The 27,838-nt window shown below is 50.2% G+C and overlaps 12 protein-coding genes across 12 annotated transcripts; 4 read left to right on the forward strand and 8 right to left on the reverse strand.

Annotated features, from left to right (window-relative positions):
- Positions 1-977: 977 nt before the first annotated feature.
- N7518_008143 (cupin domain-containing protein) lies at positions 978-1,547 on the forward strand (the record flags this gene model as incomplete). The annotated part of the gene is made up of 1 exon (XM_057189070.1): positions 978-1,547. One exon carries the CDS (start codon positions 978-980, stop codon positions 1,545-1,547), a length of 570 nt encoding a protein of 189 aa, XP_057040773.1.
- A 46-nt stretch (positions 1,548-1,593) lies between these two features.
- On the reverse strand, positions 1,594-2,761 carry N7518_008144 (zinc-dependent alcohol dehydrogenase family protein; the record flags this gene model as incomplete). Its single annotated transcript, XM_057189071.1, has 3 exons — positions 1,594-2,063; positions 2,119-2,565; positions 2,623-2,761. The coding sequence occupies 3 exons, from the start codon at positions 2,759-2,761 to the stop codon at positions 1,594-1,596; spliced, it is 1,056 nt and encodes a 351-aa protein (XP_057040774.1).
- Positions 2,762-3,157: 396 nt separating this feature from the next.
- N7518_008145 (uncharacterized protein) lies at positions 3,158-4,284 on the forward strand (the record flags this gene model as incomplete). Its single annotated transcript, XM_057189072.1, has 5 exons — positions 3,158-3,169; positions 3,219-3,407; positions 3,452-3,631; positions 3,692-3,985; positions 4,048-4,284. 5 exons carry the CDS (start codon positions 3,158-3,160, stop codon positions 4,282-4,284), a joined length of 912 nt encoding a protein of 303 aa, XP_057040775.1.
- Positions 4,285-4,860: 576 nt separating this feature from the next.
- On the reverse strand, positions 4,861-6,003 carry N7518_008146 (ceramidase; the record flags this gene model as incomplete). The annotated part of the gene is made up of 6 exons (XM_057189073.1): positions 4,861-5,044; positions 5,115-5,232; positions 5,286-5,570; positions 5,627-5,776; positions 5,827-5,900; positions 5,948-6,003. 6 exons carry the CDS (start codon positions 6,001-6,003, stop codon positions 4,861-4,863), a joined length of 867 nt encoding a protein of 288 aa, XP_057040776.1.
- Positions 6,004-7,242: 1,239 nt separating this feature from the next.
- On the reverse strand, positions 7,243-9,449 carry N7518_008147 (LIM domain-containing protein; the record flags this gene model as incomplete). Its single annotated transcript, XM_057189074.1, has 3 exons — positions 7,243-9,113; positions 9,174-9,281; positions 9,341-9,449. The coding sequence occupies 3 exons, from the start codon at positions 9,447-9,449 to the stop codon at positions 7,243-7,245; spliced, it is 2,088 nt and encodes a 695-aa protein (XP_057040777.1).
- Positions 9,450-10,466: 1,017 nt separating this feature from the next.
- N7518_008148 (Zn(II)2Cys6 transcription factor) lies at positions 10,467-12,683 on the reverse strand (the record flags this gene model as incomplete). The annotated part of the gene is made up of 9 exons (XM_057189075.1): positions 10,467-10,597; positions 10,663-10,762; positions 10,844-10,950; positions 11,020-11,463; positions 11,520-11,781; positions 11,838-12,160; positions 12,218-12,447; positions 12,503-12,575; positions 12,662-12,683. The coding sequence occupies 9 exons, from the start codon at positions 12,681-12,683 to the stop codon at positions 10,467-10,469; spliced, it is 1,692 nt and encodes a 563-aa protein (XP_057040778.1).
- A 977-nt stretch (positions 12,684-13,660) lies between these two features.
- N7518_008149 (uncharacterized protein) lies at positions 13,661-14,365 on the reverse strand (the record flags this gene model as incomplete). Its single annotated transcript, XM_057189076.1, has 2 exons — positions 13,661-14,198; positions 14,250-14,365. 2 exons carry the CDS (start codon positions 14,363-14,365, stop codon positions 13,661-13,663), a joined length of 654 nt encoding a protein of 217 aa, XP_057040779.1.
- A 1,423-nt stretch (positions 14,366-15,788) lies between these two features.
- Positions 15,789-17,390, forward strand: N7518_008150 (inositol-3-phosphate synthase INO1; the record flags this gene model as incomplete). The annotated part of the gene is made up of 1 exon (XM_057189077.1): positions 15,789-17,390. The coding sequence occupies one exon, from the start codon at positions 15,789-15,791 to the stop codon at positions 17,388-17,390; it is 1,602 nt and encodes a 533-aa protein (XP_057040780.1).
- Positions 17,391-17,560: 170 nt separating this feature from the next.
- Positions 17,561-18,643, reverse strand: N7518_008151 (putative 1-aminocyclopropane-1-carboxylate deaminase; the record flags this gene model as incomplete). The annotated part of the gene is made up of 1 exon (XM_057189078.1): positions 17,561-18,643. The coding sequence occupies one exon, from the start codon at positions 18,641-18,643 to the stop codon at positions 17,561-17,563; it is 1,083 nt and encodes a 360-aa protein (XP_057040781.1).
- Positions 18,644-19,536: 893 nt separating this feature from the next.
- On the reverse strand, positions 19,537-21,026 carry N7518_008152 (bifunctional alcohol dehydrogenase/S-(hydroxymethyl)glutathione dehydrogenase; the record flags this gene model as incomplete). Its single annotated transcript, XM_057189079.1, has 6 exons — positions 19,537-19,751; positions 19,816-20,453; positions 20,503-20,638; positions 20,726-20,840; positions 20,930-20,944; positions 21,006-21,026. 6 exons carry the CDS (start codon positions 21,024-21,026, stop codon positions 19,537-19,539), a joined length of 1,140 nt encoding a protein of 379 aa, XP_057040782.1.
- Positions 21,027-21,968: 942 nt separating this feature from the next.
- On the reverse strand, positions 21,969-22,462 carry tim9 (protein transporter TIM9; the record flags this gene model as incomplete). The annotated part of the gene is made up of 3 exons (XM_057189080.1): positions 22,444-22,462; positions 22,271-22,340; positions 21,969-22,163 (listed from the first exon to the last, which is right to left on the reverse strand). Exons 1-3 carry the CDS (start codon positions 22,449-22,451, stop codon positions 21,969-21,971), a joined length of 273 nt encoding a protein of 90 aa, XP_057040783.1. The 5' UTR covers positions 22,452-22,462.
- Positions 22,463-24,063: 1,601 nt separating this feature from the next.
- On the forward strand, positions 24,064-26,951 carry N7518_008154 (uncharacterized protein; the record flags this gene model as incomplete). The annotated part of the gene is made up of 3 exons (XM_057189081.1): positions 24,064-24,220; positions 24,461-24,616; positions 24,670-26,951. The coding sequence occupies 3 exons, from the start codon at positions 24,064-24,066 to the stop codon at positions 26,949-26,951; spliced, it is 2,595 nt and encodes an 864-aa protein (XP_057040784.1).
- Positions 26,952-27,838: the final 887 nt, after the last annotated feature.

Raw genomic sequence — 27,838 nt, forward strand, 5'->3', positions numbered from 1 at the left:
TCCAAGATAACCATAACCTCCGTCGTCCCAAGAACCCCCACGCCCCCCACCCCCCCCCCCCCCCAACTCTGGTGTATCAACTCACTATTCTCCTCGTGTTAGATTAGATTGCATCAAGCTATTGGTTCACATAAACTCTCCACCGCTCAAATCGGAACCGACTCCTTAATCTAAGCATTGCGAGGCATTCCTCGGCATCCCGGCGCTCTGCTGATGGTACTTGGCGGGATCACGAGCAGCGCGCTGGAACGAGCGTGGTGTGTCGTCATCTCGAGTATGAGGCGTCTATGCTTCTATGAAGTTGCTGAGGTTACGGTCAAACCGAGGCATGCTTAAAGGCGGAGCCAGACTCCCTGGCGATTGTCTATATGTGCATGACTCGTCGAAATACCGCGTTGGACATATCATCGAGGGATTCTCGTCGGCCGAATTTGTGTCAGAGTCGGCAAGGACTCGGCATAGAGCAATCGAACCTCCAAAAGCAAGGGGTACTCCCTTGGGATCATCACAATCCTCTGAATACCCAGCCCTGGAGATGGGACTCGCGTGCGAATTAAGGTGGTGCTGGTAGTCCTAAGTGTGGACCAAGGTAGAAAGGAATGCTGAAGCTACCCCGAGAGGGTTCCTGGCTTATATCGATGTAGTTGAACTCGTCTGCAACATTTGTCTCTTGGATTTTTCTTTTGTGCGCCCGATCTGAGCTATGGGATCGCAGTCAGCGCCGAAAGTGGCAACCGAACTGACAATCTTCTAATCAGGTTGACGTGATGGTCGCTTTCGAACACGCCCACATCGAACCAGGGATACTCGTAAGCAATTGCGGTTCCATCCAGCTCACCGCTGTTCAAGCTGACATGCACCGCCCCGCGTCACGTGGAGTGAGAGTATATAATCATCCGAGGGCACACATTGTATTCCGCACATTGATTGATTTCAACACCTTCATACCTCCATTCCCACTTCGTGTCCTATAAACAATGGCTTCCAATCCCAGTGAAGTGTCGCCTTTGCGGGTAGTCACTCGGCATATCACAGGTCACAACGAGAACGGAAAGGCAGTGATACATTCGTCAACACCGGCTGAATGGGTATCACTTGAAAAAGGCAAGATGGCATTCAACGTTGTTTATACGAACCAGTTCCATCCGGATCTCAACAATGACGCGGACTTCAAGGCCCACGAGACATTGACAAAATCCGACCAGCTGGGACTCGTTAACCCTGGTGGAACCGTATGCCGCATTGTGGACTTCGCGCCCAACAACCCTGCCGTGGTTCACCGGACGCAGAGCCTCGACTACGGCGTGGTACTTGAGGGGCAGGTTGAAATGATTTTGGAAGATAGCGAGCCAGTCATCATGAACAGAGGCGATGTTGCTGTGCAGCGGGCTACAATGCATGGATGGCGCAATACCAGCGGGACAGAATGGGCCCGTCTCCTGTTCGTGCTGCAGGATTGCAAGAAATTGACGGTGGCTGGGAAGGAAATGGGAGAAGATCTGGGAATTGGCGCTGGGATAATGAAGCCAAGTGGCAATCAGGAGTGAATGATAATTCGACAATGAGATTCGACACCATTAGAGCCCTAGGGCTCTATTGAACTTTGATAACTACCTTGCCAAAGTGGCTCCCGCTTTCCAGAAATCTGAATGCTTCCTTGGAGTCGGCAAATGAAAAGACCCGGTTAACTACTGGGTGAATCTGATTTTCTTCGTAGAACCGGATCATCTCTTCAAACCGATCCTTCGGGCCGTTGATAATTCCTTTGAGGGTGACCGTCCGACGAAGAGCCAGCAGATTGACGTTCAGGCGGTCCTCATCGGCATCTATCTTGCCTGAGACATAGCCAATGCAGTCGATCAAACCCCCAAAAGCGATGCAATCAAAGCTCTTCCGCAAGGTTTTAGCACCACCAACTTCCAAGATGATATCAGCACCGTGGTTCTCAGTCACCTTCATCACTTCGATTTCCCAGTTGGGGTTGGTGCGGTAGTTGATGGTAAAATCGGCGCCTAGCTCTTTAGCCTGCTCCAATTTAGCATCAGACGAGGAGGTGATAATAACTGTTTGCAAGATCAGCGATTAGGTCTTATAAGCGGTAATAATCCCATTGCCCACCCTTCGCGCCAGCGGCCTTCGCAATCTGTAGTCCGGCAATAGCCACACCACCGGTTCCCTGGAGTAAAATATATTCATCCTTCCCGCCACTCTGCCCCATCGTTCGCAAACCATTTATAGACATCCATGCTGTGACTGAAGCGATGGGAAGAGTAGCCGCCTCCTCATCTGACATGAAGCTAGGCGCTTTCACCAGGCCGTAATCAGGGAACACGCGGTGAGTTGCAAGGACACCATTCTGCGGCAGCCCCAGGCTCCTGGCAAGCTCCTTCTCGGTCACCTGACCAGTCTGATGATCTGGCAGGAAAGTCGAAAGCACCCGGTCGCCGACTGTCCACTTGCTCACGCCAGATCCAACCTGTGTAACTACCCCACACATGTCCGAGCAGGGTACGATGGTGGCATCCTGGTTGGCTGTTCTGTGATGCTTATACTCGCCGTTGGTCACTTTGAAAGACTTGGTCAGCATATGTCCTATAGGTTTATTCTTGGTGGGCGACTTACCTTCCACGTCGCGGTAGTTCAGAGAGACAGCACGGATCTCTACCAAGACTTCGCTCGGCCCTGGTACGGGAACGGGAGCTTCGGTCCGGCTAAGGCTGTCAATTCCCTTCAAGGGCGTGATCCATTGCTGAACGGCCATTTTTCACCAGCTTAGTTGCAGAACAGATGCAATTTAATGAGCACAACAACTTGGGAAATGGAGGCTATAAATCAACATGGGGAAATTGGAGACGGATCCACCTCACTAGTGATGAGTAATCGAGGTGTTCGACCAGCCTCCTCTCTAAAACTCCAGGGCTGCTTTCTTTCTGGTGGTTGAAGACCAGACAGAGATCTTTAAGTGCTGATCCCGATCTTTTGGCCTTTTTCCGCACGAGAATAGAAAGTCTGGAAAGCAACTGTGAGCACCTGAGTCCACATTAGACCGTGCAGCGGGGTCTATCTCCGCCAAACTCCGATGGCACCTCTTCTTCAACACTCACAACTCTTTTCAAAATGGGCGACCCATCATCTATAGTTTCGCAAGATCATTTGCATGAAATTCCAGGTGTGTAACTCTCCGTATCGGTGTTATCAAGTTAACTCGTCCTCGCAAGCTCATTTCCACCGATCACCGGTTGCCCACGCCTGCCCGCGTTTGCCTCAAGCCAATCGCCCATCGGGGATTCAAGGGCCAATATCCCGAGAACACTATATTGTCAATCGATGGCGCAATTCGGGCAGGAGCTCAAGCCCTCGAGCTTGACCTTCATATTTCCCGCGATGGAATCGTGGTGTTATCACACGTAGGTGCATACACCCGATCTAGGACTACGCTCATCGATCCAAGGATGCAAGCCTCATGCGCTGCTACGGTATCAAGAAGAAGGTCAGCGAGTGCGACTGGGAGTATTTAAAAACTCTGCGAACTATACAAGCTCCCCATGAACCGATGCCCCGGTTGGCCGATGTGTTGGAATACCTGAGACAACCAGGTCGGGAGAATTTCTGGATGTTGCTAGACATAAAGGTAGGTGGTTCTCCCCGATTCGCACATCATCTCTCATTAAAATTCAAATCAACTTCTCAGCTCGCCAATGACCCCTTCGCCATAATGGAACTGATTGCCAAAACCATCGAGTCAGTCCCTACACCCGCGGGCGGCCCCGACTGGCAGCGACGAATCGTTCTCGGCTTCTGGTCTTCACGATACCTCCCCGCGCGAGCAAAGCACTTGCCACTGTGTGCAGTGACACTAATCTGCGTCGACGTGAGCTATGCTCGCCAATTCCTACAAGTACCCCTTATATCCTTCAACATCAACCAGAATATCCTGATGGGCCCACTAGGACGGGGGTTTTTGGATGAGGGCGCGCAGCCCGGCGTAAAGTCTATGTCTGGACGGTGAATTCGCCGAACCTAATGCGTTGGTGTATTCGACACGAGATCGACGGCGTCATCTCCGACGAGCCCGGTCGATTCCGCCAGGTCTGCGACGGGTGGGAGAAGGAACATTCGGGTGTATTGGGTGTTCCAAATCCCAGTTTAGACCGCATCACTGTGAGACAACGTATGGAGATCATCGCGGTGGCGCTTTATGTCATTTGCTTCGGCTGGATCCTGAAGCGTGTGTACCTTTATCCGGTTAAGCCACTAGAGCTTGAGAATCACAAGTCGAAATGATTGCAATGGTATATCAATGTTTACGATATAATGAGGCATGGATTTAGGTTATTTGATCAAACTTAGAACACACATTATGTCTTATGTCCATTAAACTTGTAAACGGCGGACCTGTGAATTGCCTTTTCGGGTTAGTTTTGCCTCCTTGGGTTTAGCGCACCAATACGCCGTCTCGTAGCCTCCCTTCAATACCCGTCTTCCCTGCTCTTCCTCCCTTTCTCTATTGGGCCGGGGTGGGCCTAGGCTTCAAGGCCCAAAGCCCAACCCACGATGGGCCGGGGGTCGAGCCTTCGGGCCCAACTCGGTCGCCGCTCCCTCATTTCTCCCACCGAACTATTGACCGCACATAAGCCCATTATGCCAGCTAGGAGACCCACTTTCCGGGCACATTCCGCAATCCGATTGGCAGATCACACATCAAACGGAAGCATTGGCTCGAAAAGTACTCCGTAGACTAGATTTGAATGGATTCACAACTAATACAAAGGGATGCGTACACTCTAAATCAATAACAGACCATCTGAGGGCCTCTGCCTTCACCCTCTTCTATCTCAAAAAACATACATGGGTTGTAATTCACTTTTGTTTCTCGCTAACCTTCTTGTCCACGGACGGTCCTCGTCCTGCAAAAATTGATCTTGACGCCCAGGAAGCAGGCCAGGCGAATGACTGCTGGTTATCCCTTAGCTCCTCACCAGAGACCAGGTGATCTACAACAGCGATAAAGATATAGGCCCCTATTCCAGTACAGATATGCCACCTATTTCAATGCGTTTAGTGTCATTGGGAGATCATTGGGAAGAAAGACACGTAAGAATGTTGAAACGTACCACCCGTGAAGCTCTAATAGGAAAGCCCATGGAAGACCTATTTCTTCTCGCACTTTTGTCAAGAATCCGCAGGCCCACTGATCAACCAGCCAAAGCCAATACCCAAGGTTGAAAATCGCTGTCAACTCAAGTTAGTCGTTTAGAATGTTATTGTAGGATTAGATAACCGACCTGCTCCAAACCTAACCATTCCCCAGATCCTTCGCCGGGCAGCTGAGTCCGGTGGCGTCCGGCTTTTCACGAGCCGTATCGTGTAAACCCCAATGACAGTTATCGTACCGACGAATGACACGGAGTGGAGGACCAGCTCATCCGTCATCATATGGAATGTTATTAAAAACACTAACATGGCACCCAGTACTACAGAAATGACGATAAAGTCTCGGCGATTAGAACTGGCTGTCAAAAGACGATGTAGGACTGGGGTTGTGGCAAAATGCATGGAAAGGTCGTCCACTAGTTAGGGAAAACGAGTCAGATAGTAGCTGATATGATAAAGACGCGGAACATACTCATTTGAGTGTGATACTTAAGGCTGACATGGAATGCAAACGAGCATAGACCCACTGCTATTAAGCCCCAGTAGGGAAGGACACGTAAAGAATCACCATGCTTGTTCGCTTTCCGTCGTAGGTGGCGTAACCCGTAGATGCCGTAGATTACTGATGAAGATCAATTAGATCAGAATTTCACATTCTTTCCGGTATCTTACTGTAGACGACATTTGTCAAGCTGTTGACAAACTCGGCGATGTATCTGCTCACGGCGTAGTCCGTCTCACAGAAGCTTTGTCGAGGTCAGCAAATGAAGAATGCGCAAGATGGTATACTGACTTGGCGTTCGAAGTTGGAGCGCCCCAGAAAAATCTTTCAGAGTCTATAGCGTTCATTTTGGAGTTGACCAAAGTGCAGGAAAGCGGTGGTAGAAAGATGGTATGATGGAGAGAGTCGGTTCCAACATTGAGTTGGCCGTAGTCAGCCCCCATTTTTCTGCAGTCACTCCGTACATTGGGGGCGGAAGCCGTTCTTTGTTATGGATCCATACTTGTATAACCAGCACGCCCTCCTTTTGTTTCTGATTTCCTAGCCTCCTTCATATGGAACCATCGGGAGTTTATTATGCCCCAGTCCACTGGAGGCAAAAGCGTGGGATTCTACCTCGCCTTCCTATCCCTCTCATTGTACGCCTTCACGCATGCCCTGGAAACTACAACTATTCCAATATTCCTTCCGGTAGGAAACTCCCGAGGAGCTGCATGATGGGTCTAATTCGCCGCAGAGTATTTAAAATGACGTAGACAAATCATTATTTTATCTCAATTGGTTGGATGATTATCTATCCCGCGGCGTTAAGACCGCAGTTCACAGGAAGAATAGACACCTTCAACGTGTGATCGCTGGCAACCAGGATGGATACAATCACTCGCTCAATATAGGTAAGGTTTCTTAGACGGTCCGCATACTACCGCCGACCACAGACTTCCTGTGGTCCCCGTCGGACTCGGAAGCCGCCGCTCGAGGTCACACCACATATACCCATGCCCTCCATTCAATGAGAGAATTATGTTCCGATGGCACACTTAGTCGCCCGTACAGTACAGAAATGCCATAAAGGCGAGAGATCACCGTAGTGCGGGCGGGCAAAAACGGGTCGGTTGAGGGCCGCTGGACGTCTAAAGTTGCGGGTGGAAAGGCAGCCGTTTCTGGCCTCAAAAGCGGTCATTTTCGGCGTCAATCCCACAGGTCCTCATATTCTAGTTGTAAATCATGTACAAGAGATCATCCGCCAACCAAACACCGAGCCGATAGAGAGTACATTAGAAACATTTCGGCATGAAGAATTAACAAATACACCACCGCGAATGATGGCCCAAAAATCACAAAACATGCCAATGGGGCATTTTCGATGGATGCAGATGAAGGATAGCCCTGATGTAGAGGGAAAACAAACGACCAACGCCATTGCCAGCGAAAGCCAAATGGGCGAGATAGCACAGAGGGTATATCGCGATATATAAAGGAATGAAGAAAGTGGAATACAAACCGCGGCAGAGATGCGGAAAAAAGGAATGTGCAACTCAGCGTTCTGCAAGATTTCACAAGAAAGAAGAATGACGAGCACGGTTTGCTCAAGTCATCATAAGCTTAGTAGTCCGTCGTTCGGGGAATCGTCCTCCACCACCAGGGGGGAATGGGGCACCGGGGTGGAGTCCAGGCCCAGGCCCATAGCCAGGTCCGGGTCTTCCACCAGGGGTATGGTATGGGCCTGGTGGGTACTGGGCCAGGGGAGATGGAGGTAGTGTGGGGCGGAGACGACCAGGAGGACCAGGAGGACCAGGAGGTGGCGGGTGGGAGGCAGCAGCGGCTCGGCGAGCATCTCTTTCGCAGAAGACTTCGCCATTCCACTCGAAGTAGTCGCCCTTGAGAAGAATATGGCATGTGCGACATTGCAAGCACTGGGTGTGGAATCGACGGCGATCAGACCGTGCAGGGTTCCGCTCGACGGTCTCCAAGTAGTGGCCCTCGATGCCGGTGTGACAACCGGCGCAAAGGGACCCGTTGCGCTCGTGGTAGTGTTGCGCGCAGAAAGGTCTATTGTTGAGGACGTAGAAATCGACCGTTTGGAAGGGAGAGTGGCACTCAAAGCAAACGAAACAGCCACGATGGTATCGACCTGTGAGACGTCCGTCCGAGGATGATATCGATTTTCCTGTGATTATCTCATTGCAGCCTTTACACTTTCCCTTCGAACGTGTCACGGACCGGGTGGGTGTCGGTGGTGTTTGTGGCTGTGCTTGTGGTACGGGTGCTGTAAATGAGCGTTGTGGTGGTGGGCGTTGTGCTGGTGGCTTCCGGGGGATCGATTGTTTGGGTTGTGCTGGGAGCGAAGTCGGGGGCACATGTTTCCTCTCTGCAATCAACGACAAGCCACCTCGGTTGATTGAAGGGTCGGTGGGTGAATCCGGGCTGAAGAAAGCAGCCGGAATAAGAGGGACATCGCCCATGGTGCTCGGTATACTGCCAGGTATTTCTAGAACAGTCTCTCGAGTCCGGGCGGGCAGTTCTTCAACCAAGGGTGACAGATTTAGCGGATCGGAGGGTTTGTGTCGGTTCAAGCTGACATCGGAAGGAACACTGGACATAGAACTACCACTGCGGGCATCGGAAGGAGATGAATCGGAGCCAGAGCTTTCAGAGTGATTCATTTGCTCTTCCAGACCGAGAGCTCGAGCGAAACTAGTGACGGAAAATGCACTCGTCGTACTCGCGTTAGAGTTTTTCCTTGGCGCATCGTTACCTAGCTCTGTCGTCGCTGCCGCAGGGTGGAGGTTCGCAGGATTGAAAGCGACATATTTGGTATTATCCTGGAATTGGGCCGAAGGAGGTTCCTCCGGGAGATCATCTAGTCCGGTAATCGGGCTTTGGGCTTCTGGAATACCAAAGTCGAATCCACTGGCTTCTTCCTTGCTAATCCGGGATCCCGCCGAGAGGTTGGAATCACGGGAGAAAGAGGTTTGATTGGGGGTGCGGAGAGGTGCCAGTGGCATCGGTGGGGTATCGTCCATAAATGACCGGAAACCACGCGAAAGGCTGTTGGATGATGACCTCGTTGTGGAACCGCCGTAGCGACTGCTAGCCAAAGAGGTCCGATAGCTGCTGTTGCTCACCGCCGACTCCTCCCTGCGATGGTTCTTATCCGGGGACATAGGTGGCATTGGACTAGGTGGAAGTTGTATATTCTCTGGCATCAAGCTCAGCCCTTGTCCCTGCGACGAAACTGGTGGCCGTGGTTTAGGCGCAGTCCGATCCGTCATTGGACTCGGTGTCCTCACTTCAGTCGGCGACCTGTTTCCAGGCATAGGGAATGAGAAGACCGAATCATCGGTCAGACTGTGCTGATACGGGCGCACCGTAGATGGAGGTACTGGACTGGCAGGGAGAGGCGGTAGATGGAGATTGTTAACTGGTGTCGGCATACTGGGCTGCAAGAATGCTCGATCTATATGTAAGGGTCAGTCGGGAATCCCTCCAGCTTTCCACATGGCGATTTGAGACATACTTGCAGCGAAAGAGTCTATAGCCGGCGGCCTCCCTCGGCCAACCTTTGCCTCTATGAAACGGTCCGATTCGAATCCTGCCGATGAAGGCGGTGATGGGATAGGTGCAACTGGAGCATAAAGTCAGCATGTAGACCTCCCTGGGCCATATTGGATATTCAAAGCCTACCAAACTCATTTCGAATGCAGGTATGATCCCCCATAGAGGAGATCTCGACGTTGCACCCACAATTGGAGCATTTGATGGTGGGCAACATGCCCATGTTCATTGAAGCCATCAAAGATCGTGAACATCGAATTCAGTGGGCCATATCCCCTCGAGATATGGGGAAGACTATTCTAGAGCAAGTCCGAAGAAAGCTGAAGTTGAGATCTCAAGGAGAATTAGCGATTGTGATTGTATGGGGGACTGCGCTTTGTGCCAGACCCGGAAAACACGCTAGTCTAGTTAGCGTCTCCAGTGCGGAAAGGGGGTGCGTAACTGTCTTCAGGGGTTACATTGGGAGTTACGGAGTACTGAGGTTATTATAAGATACTGATATGAGATATTGTGCGATATGAGTGCCATATTACCTATTCTATTTACAGATATCCCGAGTACGTTGTTGTAATAATAGCCCTTAAAGTGTCTCTATACCACTATATCCACTAACATCACTAAATCCATCCATTCTCCCAAACCGCCAGTGGAGCCCAAGGAAATGTGTGCACAGGGAACATACGCACATCACGGGAAAAGAGACACAGCTTGCAATGCGACTGGTCCGTACCTAGTGTCTGACCCTCCACTAGCACCAATCACATTTCCCAGGTGAATGTTTGAGACTTGCAATCATTCGATCGGCGGGTTATCTCTCGATCTGCAATTTTGAATGGATTGCGACATAAACAGTGCAATATCAAACTTCCTTCTGGCAGACAGGCCTGATGGGATGATGTGGCGATATTCCAAAGGTTGTCAGGATATTCCTAGAAGACGGCAAAGAAAAGAATCAATTTGTGGTTTCTCGGCGATCCGCGGGGCCCTTTTTTCTTCCATCCGAGCCCGCTCCTATCACTGGCCACTACTTCCCACTCAACGCCACGGATCATGCAAGACCCTGAACTTGGCCAAAAGTAGAAATACGTATTCCATATTTCAATATTTCATACAACATACGTACCTTGTTGGTTACGCTGCTACCATTTAGGTAGTTGCAAGAATTAACGCGCCAAGCCCGGGTATTTTAATAGGAACCATAACAACATGTACATATATGTAGCTTAGCGTACCTACACTAGCGCCTATCTCGCTTTCATCGCTTGCCCCAGGTGTCCCAAAGCTGTCCCTGGAGGGCATGGGTTGGCCAACCATGAAGTGTATCCGTTTGGATAAGAACCTGGATCAAGTGGTCCTGTTCATGTGGGTCCGTGAAACGATCGCCGCCTGTGATCTTGGTCAGCCTCGTTTATACTTACTAGAAGATGTTGAAAATAGTTTCGGATGCTTACAGAGATGGATGGCCATACACCCGACAACCATAGCTGGGGGCACAGAGGCATTGGATAATGAAGCGCCACATAATGTCCAAACCCCCCTACGGATATGATCCTGAACCACCTGTCAGTCTCCGCTTGAGTATTGAAAGTAGATTGGAACCTTGGAAGGTCCACGGGTTACTCAGACACTTACATCAGCCTCCTGGATCAGGCCTCTGCGCAGAGGTCCAACTGTTGGCACAGTTGGGTCGTGCACAGAAAGCAGAATCTGGGCAAGATCGATATATTGATTGCCGATTGCTATCATCACAAGCGATCAGCCTCAGTTCATATCTCGAACGGTTTCCAAGGTATATCGCCGATACGTACCGTGCCAGGGACAACTGTAACAAATATCGGGAAATTTAGTTCCCACCTCCACATCTTCACCCACGAAATAAGGGTCGAAAGAGTTCGGTCGAGTCTCACTCCATTGCTGATTATGTGCCTTAAGCTCTGCATGCACAGCCGCTGAGCGAGGTCCCTTCCCAAAACAAAATACCAGAACGTGGGCACAATGAGTGATTGCTTGATTCGCCCATGCGCAATCACCTGCATCAGAGCCCAGCGAGTTAGAGTGGAAATTCAAATCAAAGGACCTCAAATCAATGTCTGGGGCCTGATGGAGGCTAAGGGAATTGTATATCTCCTGGCGTAGGCCACTCCAGTAGACAGCCTGCCGGAGACTCGGGGTTGTAGTCATCATTGATGGACACCGTATGAAAGCCTTTGTCCCGAAGGAGTGGCCTCGAATATCGGACCCTGCGAGTGGTACTATGATCATCGTTAACAGGCTTCTTGGCTCATGTGCAAAGGGATCCGCGACCCACCATCAAACTCTTCCAGCAAACGTAGAATTACAGTAGCAGCCAATAAATCATCATCCATCGTAACACCGTGGTCATCCAGCGCGGGAATTAACTTCTCCAGGCATGCTTGATAGTAATTATCCGACACAAAAGGGTCAAAACCTGTTGTGCGATTCAAATGACGAGCTGACATGGCCAATATTGCATTAAATAACGTCTCGCAACGGCGTGCTCGGTAAGGGATATGGATGGCAAAATGCTGCTGGCGATCCGTGCAATCGAACTTGATATCATAGTCAGAATATCGCTCACCATACAGAACAAAATATCATCACTTACGAACGGTGCAACCTTTTCAACAAAATGCCGCAACAGCCGCGCCTCCTCGGGATCTCTCAAGGGCCATGGCCGCCGGTGTGATCGTTCGGGTGTGCTCACCACCCGCAGTGTTGGCGAGATAGCACTACTCCTCGTATATACTTCATGGTTTGGGGAATCATGTTGCGGCAAAGGGGCGGTATATGAGGACCCGGGAGACAGCCTTTCCGGTATAGGAATAGAGTCGGCATGACTGTGCAAACTCCCAGCAGGCGACAGAACATTTAGCGTCGTTTGAGTCGAGTTATCCACTTGGCCGCTTCCGTTTTCGAGTACAAAGTCAACTAAATAACAGTCTAATGTCAGACTAGATCTCAAGGAAATCGGATGGAGAATCTAACCTCTAGGTGGTGGCCGAAGCCAAACTTGGTTGCTAGGAAACTTAGTGCGCGTTGTCCGACCCTTTGCCTGTCGGAACTTTGTCTCTTTTTTACTTCGAGCGCATTCCCGACCTGTGCGAATGCATCGGCTGCATCGCGGCAAGATCCCGTCGCCTATGACAGTTAGAGAGCTGGTTCCCGGGGGTGGGGTGGTAGTATCACATTTATGATGAAGTACACGACATGGATCGCTAAATATCGTCAGTGTCAAGTCTCCAAAACGCTATGATCATTTAGGCGGCTTACCAGCATTGGGTGTTCTTCGCACCGGGCATAACGGAGATGTTGAATTTCTTCACAACTTCGGGGAAGTTCCCCACTGCGGGGATTTAATTCGGTGCCACAATATCGATACCTGAGATTTTATCGAAGATAGGGCTAATTTATAACTACATATGTACCTACATAGGTATTTCGCGAAGGACATGGTCCCGAAAGTAGTATTAGGAAATATAAAGTAGTTTGCCCAACCCAGATATATACTCACGAGCCCAAATGTAAAACACATCAAGTCTTTGCAGTTGATATGAGCTTGATGCCGTGATAATGCTTTCAACATCAAAGTAACGGCTTTTATATGTATGCAAAGTACATTTGGGTTTGCCCTCATTCTGTCAATTGTAACCGCATCAATCCTCCTGTTGCAGGGTATGCGCAATGACGAATTCTTTGATGGCCCATATGGAAGTAACATACTATTAATATCTGGCAGAAAGATCCCTTACCACCGGAAATAGCTGAAGAACTCCACATCCAGTATCTTTTTCTCGGCCATCTCACTGTCGATTTCAGTGTCCCTCAGAGATGCCAATACCTTCTGGGCAGCAGCGACTTGGCCCTGCCGGACCAGCCAACGAGGTGACTCGGGCACCACGCGTGCTAGCTAGTGATACTTCCGATTGTCAGACAGGCAAGTGGCTAGTTGGCCACCAGTGCCTAGACCTAGGATAACTCGTGATACTACCAACTGGGAAAGGAGAAAAGAACTAGCCATGAGGAAAGCCCCGATCATTTGCGTCACTGAAGCGAGTATGATAGTTCGCCGATGCCCAAGCACATCACCCAGCCCAATGTAGATGATGGTCCCCAAGAAACCACCTGCTGCATATAAGGCACCACAGTACCCTGCAAAATCGATTTGTGATATTTTGTTTAGATAATAGAAACGGGGGTGGGATTTACAGGAATGCTTGATCAACCAGAAATGACAGCAATATGGATATCTTCATGAACTGCAGACACAATTTGTTTCAAAGAAGACCGGAATATGTTTTTGCAGTAAAAGACTTTTGAAATGCCCATTCAGTAACGACAGAAGCATAAAGAAGCACCAACACAGTTTAGCAGCACAAAAAGACAAATCATACAAGTATACATGGGAAGCGACATGACCAGTCTTTGATCCTAGAAGTTGAAGTGGGGAACCCCTTTCAAAAAGTCCCCTGGCATCCCCATTTTGCGCGAAAGTCGCGAGCGTTCTCGTTGCTGGAACACCTGGCGAGAGTTTGCAGTCTTGTAGTAATCGATGGTCTTTACCAAGTCCATTTTGGAAAAGGACTCGTCGTAATCATCGACATCATCCGGCGAGGATCTGACGACAGCTACATCGCCCTTCACGGTTCGTCCCAGGCATTGACTGGCAAGCTTGTTCTTGGGGAGGTTGAAACCGGCCGATTGATACATGTAGTAGTACCAAGTATCAATGTTCTTCTCGGGATAGAATTTTCCAGCCTCATCAGCTTGCGGCCAGCCAAGCCTTTCCTTGAGCTCCTTCATTTCGAGGCCCCAATTTCCGTAAGAGTTGAGGTGGAATGGCTCAATGTAGGCCGCATCAGACTGATCAGCACCAGAAACAGGAGAAGCCCTGATCAGGAAGCAGTTGTATGGAATTGTAGGCCCACAGCTGAGCTTGTGGACTTTGAAGTCGGCCTTCTGGCACTCTCTGCCGCAGTACCAGGCTTTAGGTTGGGTGCCTCACATCCTGGTGTGACACAAGCTTTGACGGTCATTGTGAGAGGGGCTGATAGAGGTAGACGCGTCGATAGACTGGAGGGTTGAAATTTCGAAGGTATTGCCGCTGTGGGGCTCTGATAACATCTCGAGATCCATTATCGCGGCGGATTCTACTCCGTACTCCGTCCTCGAGATACATAAAGTTGGACACCCATTCTTCTTGTTAGGAGTTTCATACAAATTGTAGGTACCTGCTCTGCTGTCTTGCTAGTATGTGAGTTTAGCACAAAGGCGGTGTGGATTTAGAAGCCTATAGTTAACCACCCAATTAGGAATGTTTGCCTAAAGTTCAGCGTAGGATACGAATAACTAGTTATTCCAAAGGATCACAAAAAGGGGTAAGTTTATCTGACAATATCCTAAAGTTCTGGGTAAGGTTATAGGTCTACCTAGGTTAATCAGGGCTATGTCTCCCAACCTATGCTCGGCAACCATTTACTCGCTACCCTGCGCAATTCCTTTCTGAGTACAGAATACTCCATATATAATATGAAGTGAATGATCAGCTATCAAGAAAAATAAAACTTCCAATGAAGCAAAATCCAGTGCCAAGCAACGTTCCAAGGTTGAGCGTATGGCTGACCGCTATTCTGCCCCGCGGAGTCGACCCCTCCGATGTGCAGTGCAGATGTGCAGCACGGTTCAGCCGAGGGCTCGTGGCCTGGCGTATACTCCGTTATTTTATAACCTCAATTGCAATTGCATTGAGAGTTCAAATACAAATATCACAAAATGTAAAACCTCGCTTGAATCACGTCACCGAAATTCGTATTTGGAAATAAATCTCTCGGCCAGGCAGGGACCCGAGGCCGGAAGCGGACCTCGGGAGCCCCAGTAGCTGTCAGCACAAAAAAAAACTGGAGATTTATGAACAAGTTGCTGATCATAATGTAACTATGGATCTGAGAAGGTTAGTACCTTAGAACAAAGAAAGTGGTGTTATCCTTGGGAACATCGAAAAGGTCAGAACTGCGGTATCGGCTCGACAACGACTTCTTTTGAATAGACGGTGAGATATAACCAATAAGAAGATTAATCGCCGACGAGAAGCTCTGAAGCTAAAAGGGGAAAAAAAAGAAAAAGGGGGAAGCCGGGGGACGGGACAAGGTCCCGGAGACAGGCGGAGACACATAAAGTCACCATCATGCCACTTCCTCTTCTTCTCTCTTCCTCCCCTTCCTCTTCTCTCTCTATCCTCAATTATTCTTGTCCGTTTACCTTAGGTTCGTATAAACCTTGTCAGCAGGTCAGATCACTTCTCGTCGAGACAGTGGTCACATACAACCGCCACAATTTTCGCGACAAGTCTTAACTCGTGAGTTTCTCTATTGCCTCTAGGAGGAGGCAATCGTCATACAGAAATGCAATTGCTAACTGCTTCTTCAGGCGGCACCACCCGTTCAACGGCCGACGCTCATCCAACCGTGGAGGAGCATCGGACTGCGCACCCTATATCCGTTAAGGCTACGCTATCACACACACTTCTATCAATTCGCCTATTCATCCCGCTGTGAACGCAATGGCCCCTCACGCTAGCTCGGATGCTGCCAATGGCGCGCTGAACGGGTCGGTTCGCCAAGAATCTTCCCTCTTTACTGTCCAGTCCCCCAATGTCGTCTATACCGAGGACGAGATCAAGTCGAAGTACGCCTATCAGACTACTGAGATCACCCGCACCGCGGACAACAAGTTGGTTGCCACTCCCAAGGCCACCAACTACAACTTCAAGGTCAACCGCAAGGTTGGCAAGGTGGGTATGATGCTGGTCGGTTGGGGTGGAAACAACGGTTCCACCGTAACTGCTGGTATCTTGGCCAACCGTCGTAATATCTCCTGGGAGACCCGCGATGGCAAGCAGACCTCCAACTACTACGGTTCTATCGTCATGAGCTCCACTGTCAAGTTGGGCTCTGATGCTAAGACCGGCGAGGAGATCAACATCCCCTTCCACGACCTGCTCCCCATGGTCCACCCTAACGACCTGACCATTGGCGGTTGGGATATCAGCAGCCTCACTCTCGCCGAGTCCATGGACCGTGCTCAGGTGCTGGAGCCCACCCTCAAGAACCAGGTCCGCAAGGAGATGGCCGAGATGAAGCCGCTGCCTAGTATCTACTACCCCGACTTTATCGCTGCCAACCAGGAAGACCGTGCCGACAATGTCATCGAGGGCGACAAGGCTTGCTGGGCTCACGTCGAGCAGATCCAGAAGGATATTCGCGACTTCAAGGCTAAGAACGGCTTGGATAAGGTGATTATCATGTGGACTGCCAACACTGAGCGGTACGCCGACATCATTCCCGGTGTCAACGACACTGCCGACAACCTGATAAACTCCATCAAGGCCGGTCATCTGGAGGTTGCTCCTTCCACCGTGTTTGCTGTGGCCGCGATTCTCGAGGACACTCCGTTCATCAACGGCTCGCCCCAGAACACCTTTGTCCCTGGTGCCCTTCAGTTGGCCGAGCAGCGTCGTGCTTTCATTGGCGGTGATGACTTCAAGTCTGGCCAGACCAAGATGAAGTCGGCTCTCGTTGACTTCCTGATCAACGCTGGTATCAAGCTTACCTCCATTGCCAGCTACAACCACTTGGGCAACAACGACGGCAAGAACCTGAGCTCCCAGAAGCAGTTCCGCTCTAAGGAGATCTCCAAGTCCAACGTTGTGGATGACATGGTCGCGGCCAACCACGTTCTCTATGAGAAGGATGAGCACCCCGACCACACTGTCGTCATCAAGTACATGCCTGCTGTCGGTGACAACAAGCGTGCTCTGGATGAGTACTACGCTGAGATCTTCATGGGTGGCCACCAGACCATCAGCTTGTTCAACATTTGTGAGGACTCGCTTCTGGCTTCGCCCCTGATCATCGATCTGGTTGTGCTCGCTGAGATGATGACCCGTATCAGCTGGCAATCCGACAGCGAGGGTGAAGACTACAAGGGCTTCCACAGCGTCCTGAGCATTCTCAGTTACATGCTCAAGGCTCCCCTGACCCCTCCCGGCACCCCTGTCATCAATGCCCTGGGCAAGCAGCGCTCCGCTTTGATTAACATCTTCCGTGCCTGCGTTGGTCTCCAGCCAGAGTCCGATATGACCCTTGAGCACAAGCTGTTCTAGGACGTCGTCCATGCTTCCCTAGTTTGATCATCTTTACGCGCCAACTACAGTCACTCGTTTGAAACAATACAAGCTACAATGCTACAACCATACTTCCTAGTTATTCATAAAGCCGTAGATTTATGTAACATTCTCATTCTCTAAGCATATGCATCTCTTCGTTCGTTGGTCTATTTATTAACCCGGCCAAGGTCGGAGTAAGCATTCAAGGCCAACTGTCCACCAAGGTGCGCATACAAAATATTTCCACCCTTGATCTCCCCACGACGGATCATATCTATCATACCCGCAAAGCTCTTGCCTTCATAGACCGGGTCAGTAATAAACGCCTCCATCTTCGCCGCATACTCAATCGCATCCCAGGTCTGACGATCAGGAATACCGTAGATACCAGCATGGTACCGATCATCAAGGATAACATCATCCTCCGTAATATCATCGGCACTAAGCCCAATCTTCGCAGCCGTATTCTTCGCAATGCGCAAAACCTGCGCCCGAGTCGCCTCAACCGTCGCCGAAGCATCAATCCCAATAACCTTCCTCTTCGCATCCCCAGGATACAACCTCTCCAACAACTTAAACCCAGCAATCATGCCAGCAAAAGTCGACCCGGTAACAGCACACACAAGCACCGTATCAAAGAAAACCCCCATCTCCACCTCCTGCTGCCGAACCTCGAACGCCCACCGCGCAAACCCAAGTCCACCAAGCGGGTGGTCCGACGCACCAGCAGGGATATAGTAAGGCTTCTCACCATCCGCCTTCGCCTGCTCCACAACCGCCTGCGCGGTGTTCTTGTGCTCGATGCCGAACCCGGACGGGTCGAGCCGCACATCCGCGCCCATCAGCCGCGACAGCTGGATATTGCCCGTGCTCTCGTAGCCTGGATCCGTCCAGTCGACCCAGTGCTCCTGCACGAGACGGGCTTTCAGCCCGGAGCGCGCAGCTACCGCGGCGACTTGGCGCGTGTGGTTGCTTTGCACGCCGCCGATGGAGACCAGGGTCGTGCAGCCTTGAGCTTGGGCGTCGGCCAGCAGGTACTCCAGTTTGCGGGTTTTGTTACCACCGTAGGCGTACGCGGAGTTCAGGTCATCGCGTTTGGCGTAGATGGTTACGAGTGGATGGGGGTTGTTTTTGGCGAGATCGGCGGTTATGCGGGGGAGGGGGTGGATTGGTGAGGGGCCTAGCAGGAGGGGAGTTCGGGGGATTGTGGAGAAGGGGGCTGGTAGGGTGATTGGGTTTGGGTCTGTCATTTTTGGGGATTGCGCGCTGTTTTGGAGTGTGGTGGTATGGTTGTATGGTTGTAGTGGTGGTGGTGAAGAGACTTGTTCTCCAGTATAAGACAGGCAAAGCAGAAGTGATAGACTGAATGTAGAGAAGGACTGAAACAGTTTGATTCAGTACACCCTGATATATCGTGGACTATATACCCCTCCCAGATATCGCCGCGGGCATCGCCGCGGCGAACGGAGTTGGGACTGGGGTCTGATAACAGAAGACAGCCCCTCCTAGACTCGTCAGCACATGAATGGCGCTATATTCAGTCAATATACCACCTATCACAGGCCGCCAGCTATGTTATACCAAAGTAGAACCGAGATTGGCGTCTTCATTCGTAGCTCGTTGGTGCGGACATGGTGGGGTTCCGACTCTCGCCAGAAGGAGTATAAACCGCGCAGTAGGTATGTCTGACTCTGTTTCGCGGCTTTGATCTAGGTCAAGAGACAGTTTCGTATTTGCAAGTCTTTGAGATCTACCCAAAAAGAGGAAATGGAAGAAACAAAGAGAAGAAGGTCTCAAACATGAACAACCGCCAGCTTGAGGCGCTGGGACTTTGTTATGCTATGATTATGCGGTTTGAATCAGCTGTCAATTGATTTACCACGGCATTGACATGATATCGCCCTACAATTTGCATTCATTGACAGATCTAGGGATATCTTTACTTTTGGCAATCCATAGAGCTGACATCAGTAGGTCACCCTCAAGGTGCCGCGGGGTTGAGGACCTTGATGACAACCTCAGCCATACAAAGTTTCAAGCTCCCCCATAGATTGTACTCTTACTTAAAAAGACTCAAATCTAAGAAATAATTAAAGTCATATTTCACATCAGTTATTTTTCATCGATTGGCAAACTATTGTCCTTATTGCATGTCGACGACGCAACGAACACAGTCACCCTCCTTCATCTGATCGAAGGCGGCGTTAATACCATCCAATGATTGGCGGTGAGTGATGAACTCGTCCACCTTGAGCTCGCCGTTGAGGTAGTCGTCGACGAGACCGGGCAGTTGTGTACGACCCTTGATACCACCAAAGGCACATCCCCTCCAGACACGGCCTGTGACGAGTTGGAATGCTGTGGCATGTGTTAGACAAGGAGAATATACACTGGGAGGTGAAGAATAGCGGAGGGAACTTACGCCGAGTGGAGATCTCCTGACCAGCAGCAGCAACACCGATGATAATGCTCTCACCCCAGCCCTTGTGGCAGGCCTCGAGAGCAGCGCGCATGACCCCGACGTTACCAGTACAGTCGAAGGTATAATCACAGCCACCATCAGTCATCTCAATCAGGTGCTCCTGAATGGTCTTGCCGGAGAGCTTAGTGGGGTTAACGAAGTGGGTAGCGCCGAACTTGCGAGCCCAGGCCTCTTTTCCATCGTTGACATCGACAGCAATGATCATACCGGCCTTGTTCTTGACCGCACCCTGCACAACCGACAGACCAACACAGCCGACACCGAAGACAGCGACATTGCAGCCCTCCTCGACCTTGGCAGTCACGACAGCAGCACCGTAACCGGTGGTGATACCGCAGCCGAGCAGACAGGACCGATCGGTAGGGATCTTAGGAGTGACCGCGACGACCGAGATATCGGCCACGACGGTGTACTGGGAGAAGGTGGAGGTGCCCATGAAGTGCAGGAGGTCCTTGCCGCGGGCCTTGAAACGGGAGGTACCATCCGGCATAACACCCTTACCCTGGGTAGCACGGATTTTACCACAGAGGTTCGTCTTGCCAGACTTGCAGAACTTGCACTCGCGGCATTCAGGGGTGCTACAATTGTCAGTGGACCGTAACGCCGAGATCGGAGCCGAAAACGTACTAGAGAGCGACAACGTAGTCGCCCACCTTGACGGAGGTCACACCCTCGCCAATAGACTCGACAATACCGGCGCCCTCGTGACCGAGGACAACGGGAAAGGCACCCTCTGGGTCCTTGCCGGAGAGAGTGTAGGCATCTGAGGGATGTCAATAATCATGGCTCTGATAGATCGGATTTTTTTCGGCAATTTATTTTATAGGGCGGGGTTGATGGCGGGGCTTACCGGTATGGCAGACACCAGTGTGGTGGATTTTAATGCGCACCTCACCAGCCTTGGGGGGAGCGACCTCAATATCCTCAACGGACAGAGGCGCACCGGCTTCCCAGGCGATGGCAGCCTGTCAATTTGTTCAGCAATATTCATGACTCACAGATTCGAGCTGTGCTGGTCGACGTCATATATGCGGGGCGGTCGGATCGAGCTTACCTTGCAAGTGATTGTCTGTAGATTTCCGAGTTAGCAAGGTTATTCAGTTAAAAAGAAAAAGAAAAAAGTAATTTACCTTTCCTACTGTACTGGCCATTGTGTTTGTTGATTTCTAACTCGAACACTGTTAGCAATTCTAGGAATGCCAAAGGAAAAAAATTCGGACTTACATCAAGAATACGACGGTGGTGGAAGAAGAGAAGAGGAAATGACGGGCTTTTGAAGGAGTTGGGGGGTGGATCCGGGAATGAGGGGAAAGATAAAGCATCAAATATTTGAGAAGTTGGAGATCCGGACAGCTTCCAAGTCCCCTCATATGCTTCTCCTCACTTGGGGAAATGCAGTACGATAAGGCATTTCCGAATAGAAAAACGCGTGATCGGGAATGCTCCCGAGCTCCGCGGGAAAAGGCTGAAAGTGTATACATCCTACCCTGTATATCCGGATGCACTATACGTATATAATAGTATTACCTCTCACGGTACGACCTCGACCGCATTAGTCGCAGAATAGTGATATTCACCATCCGGCAACGCGGTTTATAGCATGGAATCGGAGTTTGACTGGAACACCGAGTGTGTACGCCAAGGAAAAAGAATAAACAAGAAAATACGCACCCTCGGGCTTCACAAGGCTAAATTGCATTGCTTCGATAGTAGCAAAGGATATATCTCGAGTTTGAGAAGAGAAATATAACCCAAGCTAAGCTCTGATTTGCGAGCCCGGTCACGTACACGGCCACATCTCATTTCCCTTATTTGGTTAAGTCTTTTGTATTTTGAGCCCCGGGAGAGGAGAGGTAGATATCTCCCGTGCTAATCACTATTGTACACGGAAAGGAGCAGATCTTGTTCGCTTCCTCGCCAACAGGTCATCGACCATGTTATCATCCCTCTAAACCTCCAGATAAAGCCACTGTCGGGCCGGAGACAACCGGGTCAATCGAGCCGCCTCGCCAATCACCCAATTCATCGAATGCATGTTGCCAAAAATGAAGAATAGTCATCGACAATATGTTTCTTATTATCAAAATAGACTCTTAGTTTCCTCCCATGGAGCCGCTCTGCATCATGGCAGCATTCTGCTCCTGGAAGCGCTCGTTCAACCGGGCGGAGCTCTTGAGGTTCTTGTCGACACAGCGCATGATGCAAGTCTCCTCGCGGTTGATGAGGGACTTGGTGGTGAAGTCGTTGACACAGTCATCAAAGCAGCGCTGGACCATCTTGGAGTACATCTGAAAGAAAAGATGTTAGATCTTGAGCGTGGGAGAACACAGGTGGTTGATGGCAAGGAGGATCATGGGAAGGGCAATCTTCAATAATGAAACTAGGAGATACATACAGTCATGAACTCCTTCATCTGCTTCCGCTCCATGCGGGAGGCGAACTCGCGCTGTTCCGCTGCGTTAAGTCTGTGACTTGAGTATTAGCGGCTTGCTCATAGGATGACCCTCAGGAACAATGGGACAGAAAACATAGCAAAAAAAGTAAAGAGGGTTCAACGGAGGTACTTACCCTTCCATTGTGATAGATGAATGAGATCAAGATGTTTTGATGGTAAGATGCTTTCAACAAGTCATTCTGTTGGCTGTCAGCTCCGCTGGTTCTGAGCTTCTCGGGTGCCGGATAAATAATAGCCCACGCGACTCAAAATGTTATGCCTTAGCTACTAGGCCATCAATTAATCAACATCTCCTCTCTTGGTAGTTGTATAGCCCATAGGGCCTATCACTTCAGCAATTTTACAGTTCACCTAAAATCCAGGCCTGTGGGAGATCAATCTTCATAGAAATTGTACCAGCTAGATCGGTGTATTGTCATGATGCTTTGTTAGCTCTACAGTTCTACCTACTGTCCCGCAAGATAGTTTCTCCGATCGGATAAATATGCCAAAACTCGATGTTACAGTCCACGTGATATCTCAACGTCACCGATATTCCAACCTCACTTCATGACGCTATGGACAGCCAATCCCACCTCAATGACTTATGACTAGTCCAAGGGGTGAGCCATAGATAGAAAGATACAACCAAGGGCCTGAAAGATTATCTGGTTTAATCGTGTTATTTACACTTTTCGGTGATCCAGATGACGTATAAGATGTCAAAAACTACATGTAACTAGAGCATGCATTCTGAAACGATCTCTAAATAGGATGGAAATAGTGCACAGACCCAAGGGTAAATATGATGCCTCGTACCCTGTACCTAAGCCACCATTTCCATAGATCAAGTGACAATGGATATGCTCTAAATGTATACTCCGTCGACTTTATTGGTCACGCTAACTCAAAAGGTCAAGCGAGTAGAAAAACTAGAAAAAAAGAAAATCGGTACCTGGTCCGGAAAATATGAAACCCGATATAAGCGACTGATCTCCAGTAAAATTATTCCTGAAAGGGTCCAGACACGTTCCAGACAATCCAAGACCCGTTGGTTCCAGACTACTCGCAGGCGGGGCCGGTTCTTCACATTTATGCTCGTAATTCTAGAAATTCTAGAAATTCTACAATAAGCTAGTATTGGGAGATCTGTATTTTACTTCATCTGGGTGTTTCTATGTAGCAAATGAGAGAGAATTCCCAGATCCCTAGAATATTGCGTACCTGTACTCCATACAATGATCCAATTCTATATGACAGGTGACCCTGACCCATCTTTAACTTGTCCCGGGAACCTTGGTTAGATTGTGCTATTCATAGTCTTATGTTCGCAAAAAGAATGAAAATCCCCCTGATCAGTAAGTCCCTGTCATTAAAATACAGAGAATAAACTCTGTCATATGTGTTCGGCTCTTGGCTCGTGCCCCCCCCCCCCATTGACCCTTTCGAAACCCTGACCTCTTAGCCCTTTCGCATCCCTTCATCCATCAGACTTACATACTCACATCCCCTATTCCTTTTCTTCTCAACTCCTTTGTTCTCAGGTTCTTATTCTCAAATCCCATCTCTGTTCTGCTTCGCCTCGGTAACGTGCCTGTGCTATTTTGGGCCCAGCCCCAGGATTTCCCACACGAGGGCGGTGACGCAGGGCCCCTTCAACTTTCCCGAATCCCTCGATCGGCACACCCACCTCTTTGCGCTTTTTCGCTTCCCAGTATCTTCGATTCTATCTCGAGTCGTCCTCCGGACTCGCCATGGTGACGGTCGGCAAGTCGCACCCGGGTGCTGACCCCGTTCACCCTCTCCCCACCTCACCCGATCCGGTCAGCGCCAACTCCCCACCATCAAAGCGAGATTTAGCTTCATGGTGGAAGCAGTTCAAACGGAGCACCAGAAAAGATGAATTGAAAGGTAAGCCATATCTGGTGAATGCGATATCAGAATACAGGCAATTGCGTAAATATTTCCTGAGCTACTCCGGCTCGCGGCGGTTCGCAACCCCCCTGAGCCTCGGGGTATACTCCCCTCGTCGCACAGGAGATGGTTGTTGCAGTTCAACATGTCGGAGCTGGGGACTTTGCTCGCTTTACAATTGATTTGTTTAGGTTCTTTATCGTTTCTTGAACTGGTACGCTGACCCGTTTATCGCAGAGGAGGCACCCCGCGGCATCTTCGGGATTGCGCTCAATGTCAGCATCAAGTATGCCAATGTGGCAATCTCCTTGACCAACGACCACGGCGAGAGCTTCATTTATGGATACGTGCCGATTGTTGTTGCAAAGTGTGGAGTGTTTCTAAAAGAAAAAGGTTCGCATTTACCTTGCTGTACTCGATGAGTTATCGCTGACGTTTTTGGATAGCAACGGATGTGGAAGGCATTTTTCGTCTTAACGGATCAGCCAAGCGTATTAAGGACCTCCAGGAGGTCTTTGATTCCCCCGAGCGATATGGCAAAGGACTCGATTGGTCCGGATACACCGTCCACGATGCAGCAAACGTACTTCGCCGATACCTGAACCAGCTGCCCGAACCGATCGTACCATTGGAGTTTTATGAGCGCTTCCGTGAACCTCTGCGGATCTACCAACGACAGGTCCTAGAAGGCAAGAACACAACCGACGCCGATAAGTTCGACCACGCAAAGGCTGTTTCGACATACCAGAACCTCATCATCGAGCTGCCCCCATTGAACAAGCAGCTCCTTCTCTATATCCTCGATCTTCTCGCGGTTTTCGCCTCAAAGTCCGATCAGAATCGTATGCCGTCTGCTAATCTGTCCGCGATCTTCCAACCAGGCATGCTGTCCCACCCGCAGCATGATATGTCGCCGGAGGAATACAAGTTGAGTCAGGATGTGTTGATCTTCTTGATTGAGAACCAGGACCACTTTCTGTTCGGAATGAGCGGCACGGCTGCCGATGAGCAGACCGTGAAAGAGGTTGAGGCAGGTATTGCACGACCTCATCCGACCGTTCGACGATCGGTATCCAATGCTAGCGCGAACACGGAAAGCCATCGCAAGTTGGACAGTATGCGTCGAAATGTCTCCGTTTCGTCGCGCAACTCCCGCCATTCTAACAACACCCAAAGCCCCGTAACTCCCACCTCAATCACTGGTGGTGGTGGTGGCGGTGGTGTCCACCGAAGCAACACCCTACCCTCAAAGATGGGCCCCGTTTTGACCTCCGCTCGTTATGCACGAGCCAATGACACTGGCTCGAACAACCCTTCCGGCCTCTCTGTTTCTCATCAGAGTTCTCAGTCGAATAGTCGAACGCCATCAGTGCGCGAAGAGCCTGAGCAGCCTGAGCCGATTCCTGAGTCGGTGTCTCATCCGGCTCCTCGGCCAGTCCCTGAAAAGACCTCTGAGCAGCGTCCTGAGCAGCGCATCTCTAGTCAATCAACCGCATCATTGACTCCAGGCAATGTATATGTGCACACGTCAACCCATGGCCCATTGCCTTTGGCGACTGCTGAACGTCTTGTCATCAACGAAACTACTAGGCCACATGATAATCTCAACACGGTCGTCTCACCCCCGGTCACTTTACCCCCACAGGTTGTCACTCCGAGTCGTGAGCGTAAGCTTTCAAGTTTCTTCACGAAGTCACCGCCACCTGATTATGACCTGAGAGAACATCGGCAGCCGAATCGCTTAAAGAAGAAGCGCATTCCCGGTAGTGCAAGCATGAGCGCACAAAGCTCGACTAATTCACTACATGCCTCGACTCCAGCTCACAGTGCGGATCTTGAACCTAAGCACGAAAACCGGTCCGTGGAAGCTGCTGTTGGTGACACCACTCCGAAACCGCCAAATGCTGCGACACTCGGCAACCGGGAGAACCCCTTTGACTCGAACTCGGCTCTCGTAGAGGGTACTTCGCAACATCACACTGACCACTCTCTGCGACCTAACAAGTCGCGTACGCCCTCCATGAACTCACGCTCATCTTTTACTGATCAGTCCGATATGGATCAGCCCGATGATGTCACTCGCCATGAAAATCGTCGTAGTTGGCGGTTTCATCGGTCTCCGAAGCGCACCAGCGAGCAACTTGGACTAGGTTTCGCGTCTCCGCCCCTAGGAGCAACAAATCCTCGAGCCGAGCAAAGCACCACTTCAATCGGCAGCGGTCAATATCAAAGCACTGACCTCTCCAACCACCCATTGAGCTTGGATGCTGGCGTTCAAGGCACCTCTTTCGCAGGATCAGAGCCCGAGAAAAAGAGCTTGTTTGGAAAGTTCAAGGCGAAGGTCGCTCAAGTTCGGGATGGTGTTAAGGATGATCGCGAGCGCACAAAAAGCCCCACCCGGTCAGAGAACGAGCCGTCCCTCACCAACCGACCTCTTTCTCCAAATGCTACGGAGTCGACGAATGGCAACCATACCTCGGTCGAAGTCCCACGTGAACAGCCCAAGGAAGAGCATATACGTTCGCCTGTGTCTCCATTGCCTGGCGCTGGTCTTCCTCCATCTATTCCCGAAGAGCCGCATAGCCCCGCAGCATCTGCGTCTGCGCCTGTCATTGAACAGAAGGGGTCTGCTCAGCTGCCAGCTACCGAGTCCGTGTCGGCACCAGAGCCACCATTGTCTAATGAGATCTTGGAAGAGATCGCAGGACCGTCCACCTCGGCTGCTTGATCTACTTCAAAGTGTTCTCGCAAAGTGTTTCCACTCCTCGCTCCCATTATTTTCATGATTGCTCTTCCACGGCTTGCACCTCTATCTTTTATCCAGTTGTGCGGGATTTGTTTGACCATTTAAAAGGGTATGGCTTATTCACGGAGCATTGACGCCCGAGGCGTTAGATGATATTGTTTTCTCGTCTTTTATCTTCGTTTGTGATGAATGGGCTTTGCCCTCGTATTCGTGACCCTCTTGCACTTCCACCTCCCTTGCTCTCGATTGGGTGGCGTGGTGCCATCCCAAGTTCCCTTTGAACGACCCTCATGTATTCTTTATCCCATTGCTTTCACCTACCCCCGCCTCCCTGCAATGGTCCGAAGCTTTTTTCATATTATTAGCCCGTTTCCGGATTTCAGTTGATCACGTTGCCATGTGGAATGAATGTATGTCTGTCTCTGCAATTGCAGCCGGTCTGTCTTGGTCTCTTTTCTTGTTTTTTTTTCGATCTCGTCCTATTCTTAGGTTGAACTTGCGATATCGGTCTGTTATATTGTTATGAACCCGGTGACAAAAATAGGGATGTTGTTTTTTAATTATTTCGCACTTCTTCTGCATAGCTGTAGTGTGTCTGCGGCCGAAGTGCCGCGCCGGAGAAATCCTGAAGAATTCGTCAAGTTATATCCAATCCCAATGGTAATTATCGACTCAAAAGTCATCGAGAACGAAGCAATTGCCTTTCTTGTGTGTTCTTAATCGGATCTATCTGGGGCGCTTATATATTCTTGCTGAATGCATTTAGGTAGACACAGATATATCATTTTACAAGGAGCTTTCGGGGCCTCGAATCGCCCTTTTTCTAATGGAGAACATGAAGGAGACATACAGACTACAGTACGTACTTC

The sequence above is a fragment of the Penicillium psychrosexuale genome (assembly GCF_028828465.1).
Source record: "Penicillium psychrosexuale strain IBT 29551 chromosome Unknown utg000004l, whole genome shotgun sequence".
Lineage (NCBI taxonomy): Eukaryota > Fungi > Ascomycota > Eurotiomycetes > Eurotiales > Aspergillaceae > Penicillium > Penicillium psychrosexuale.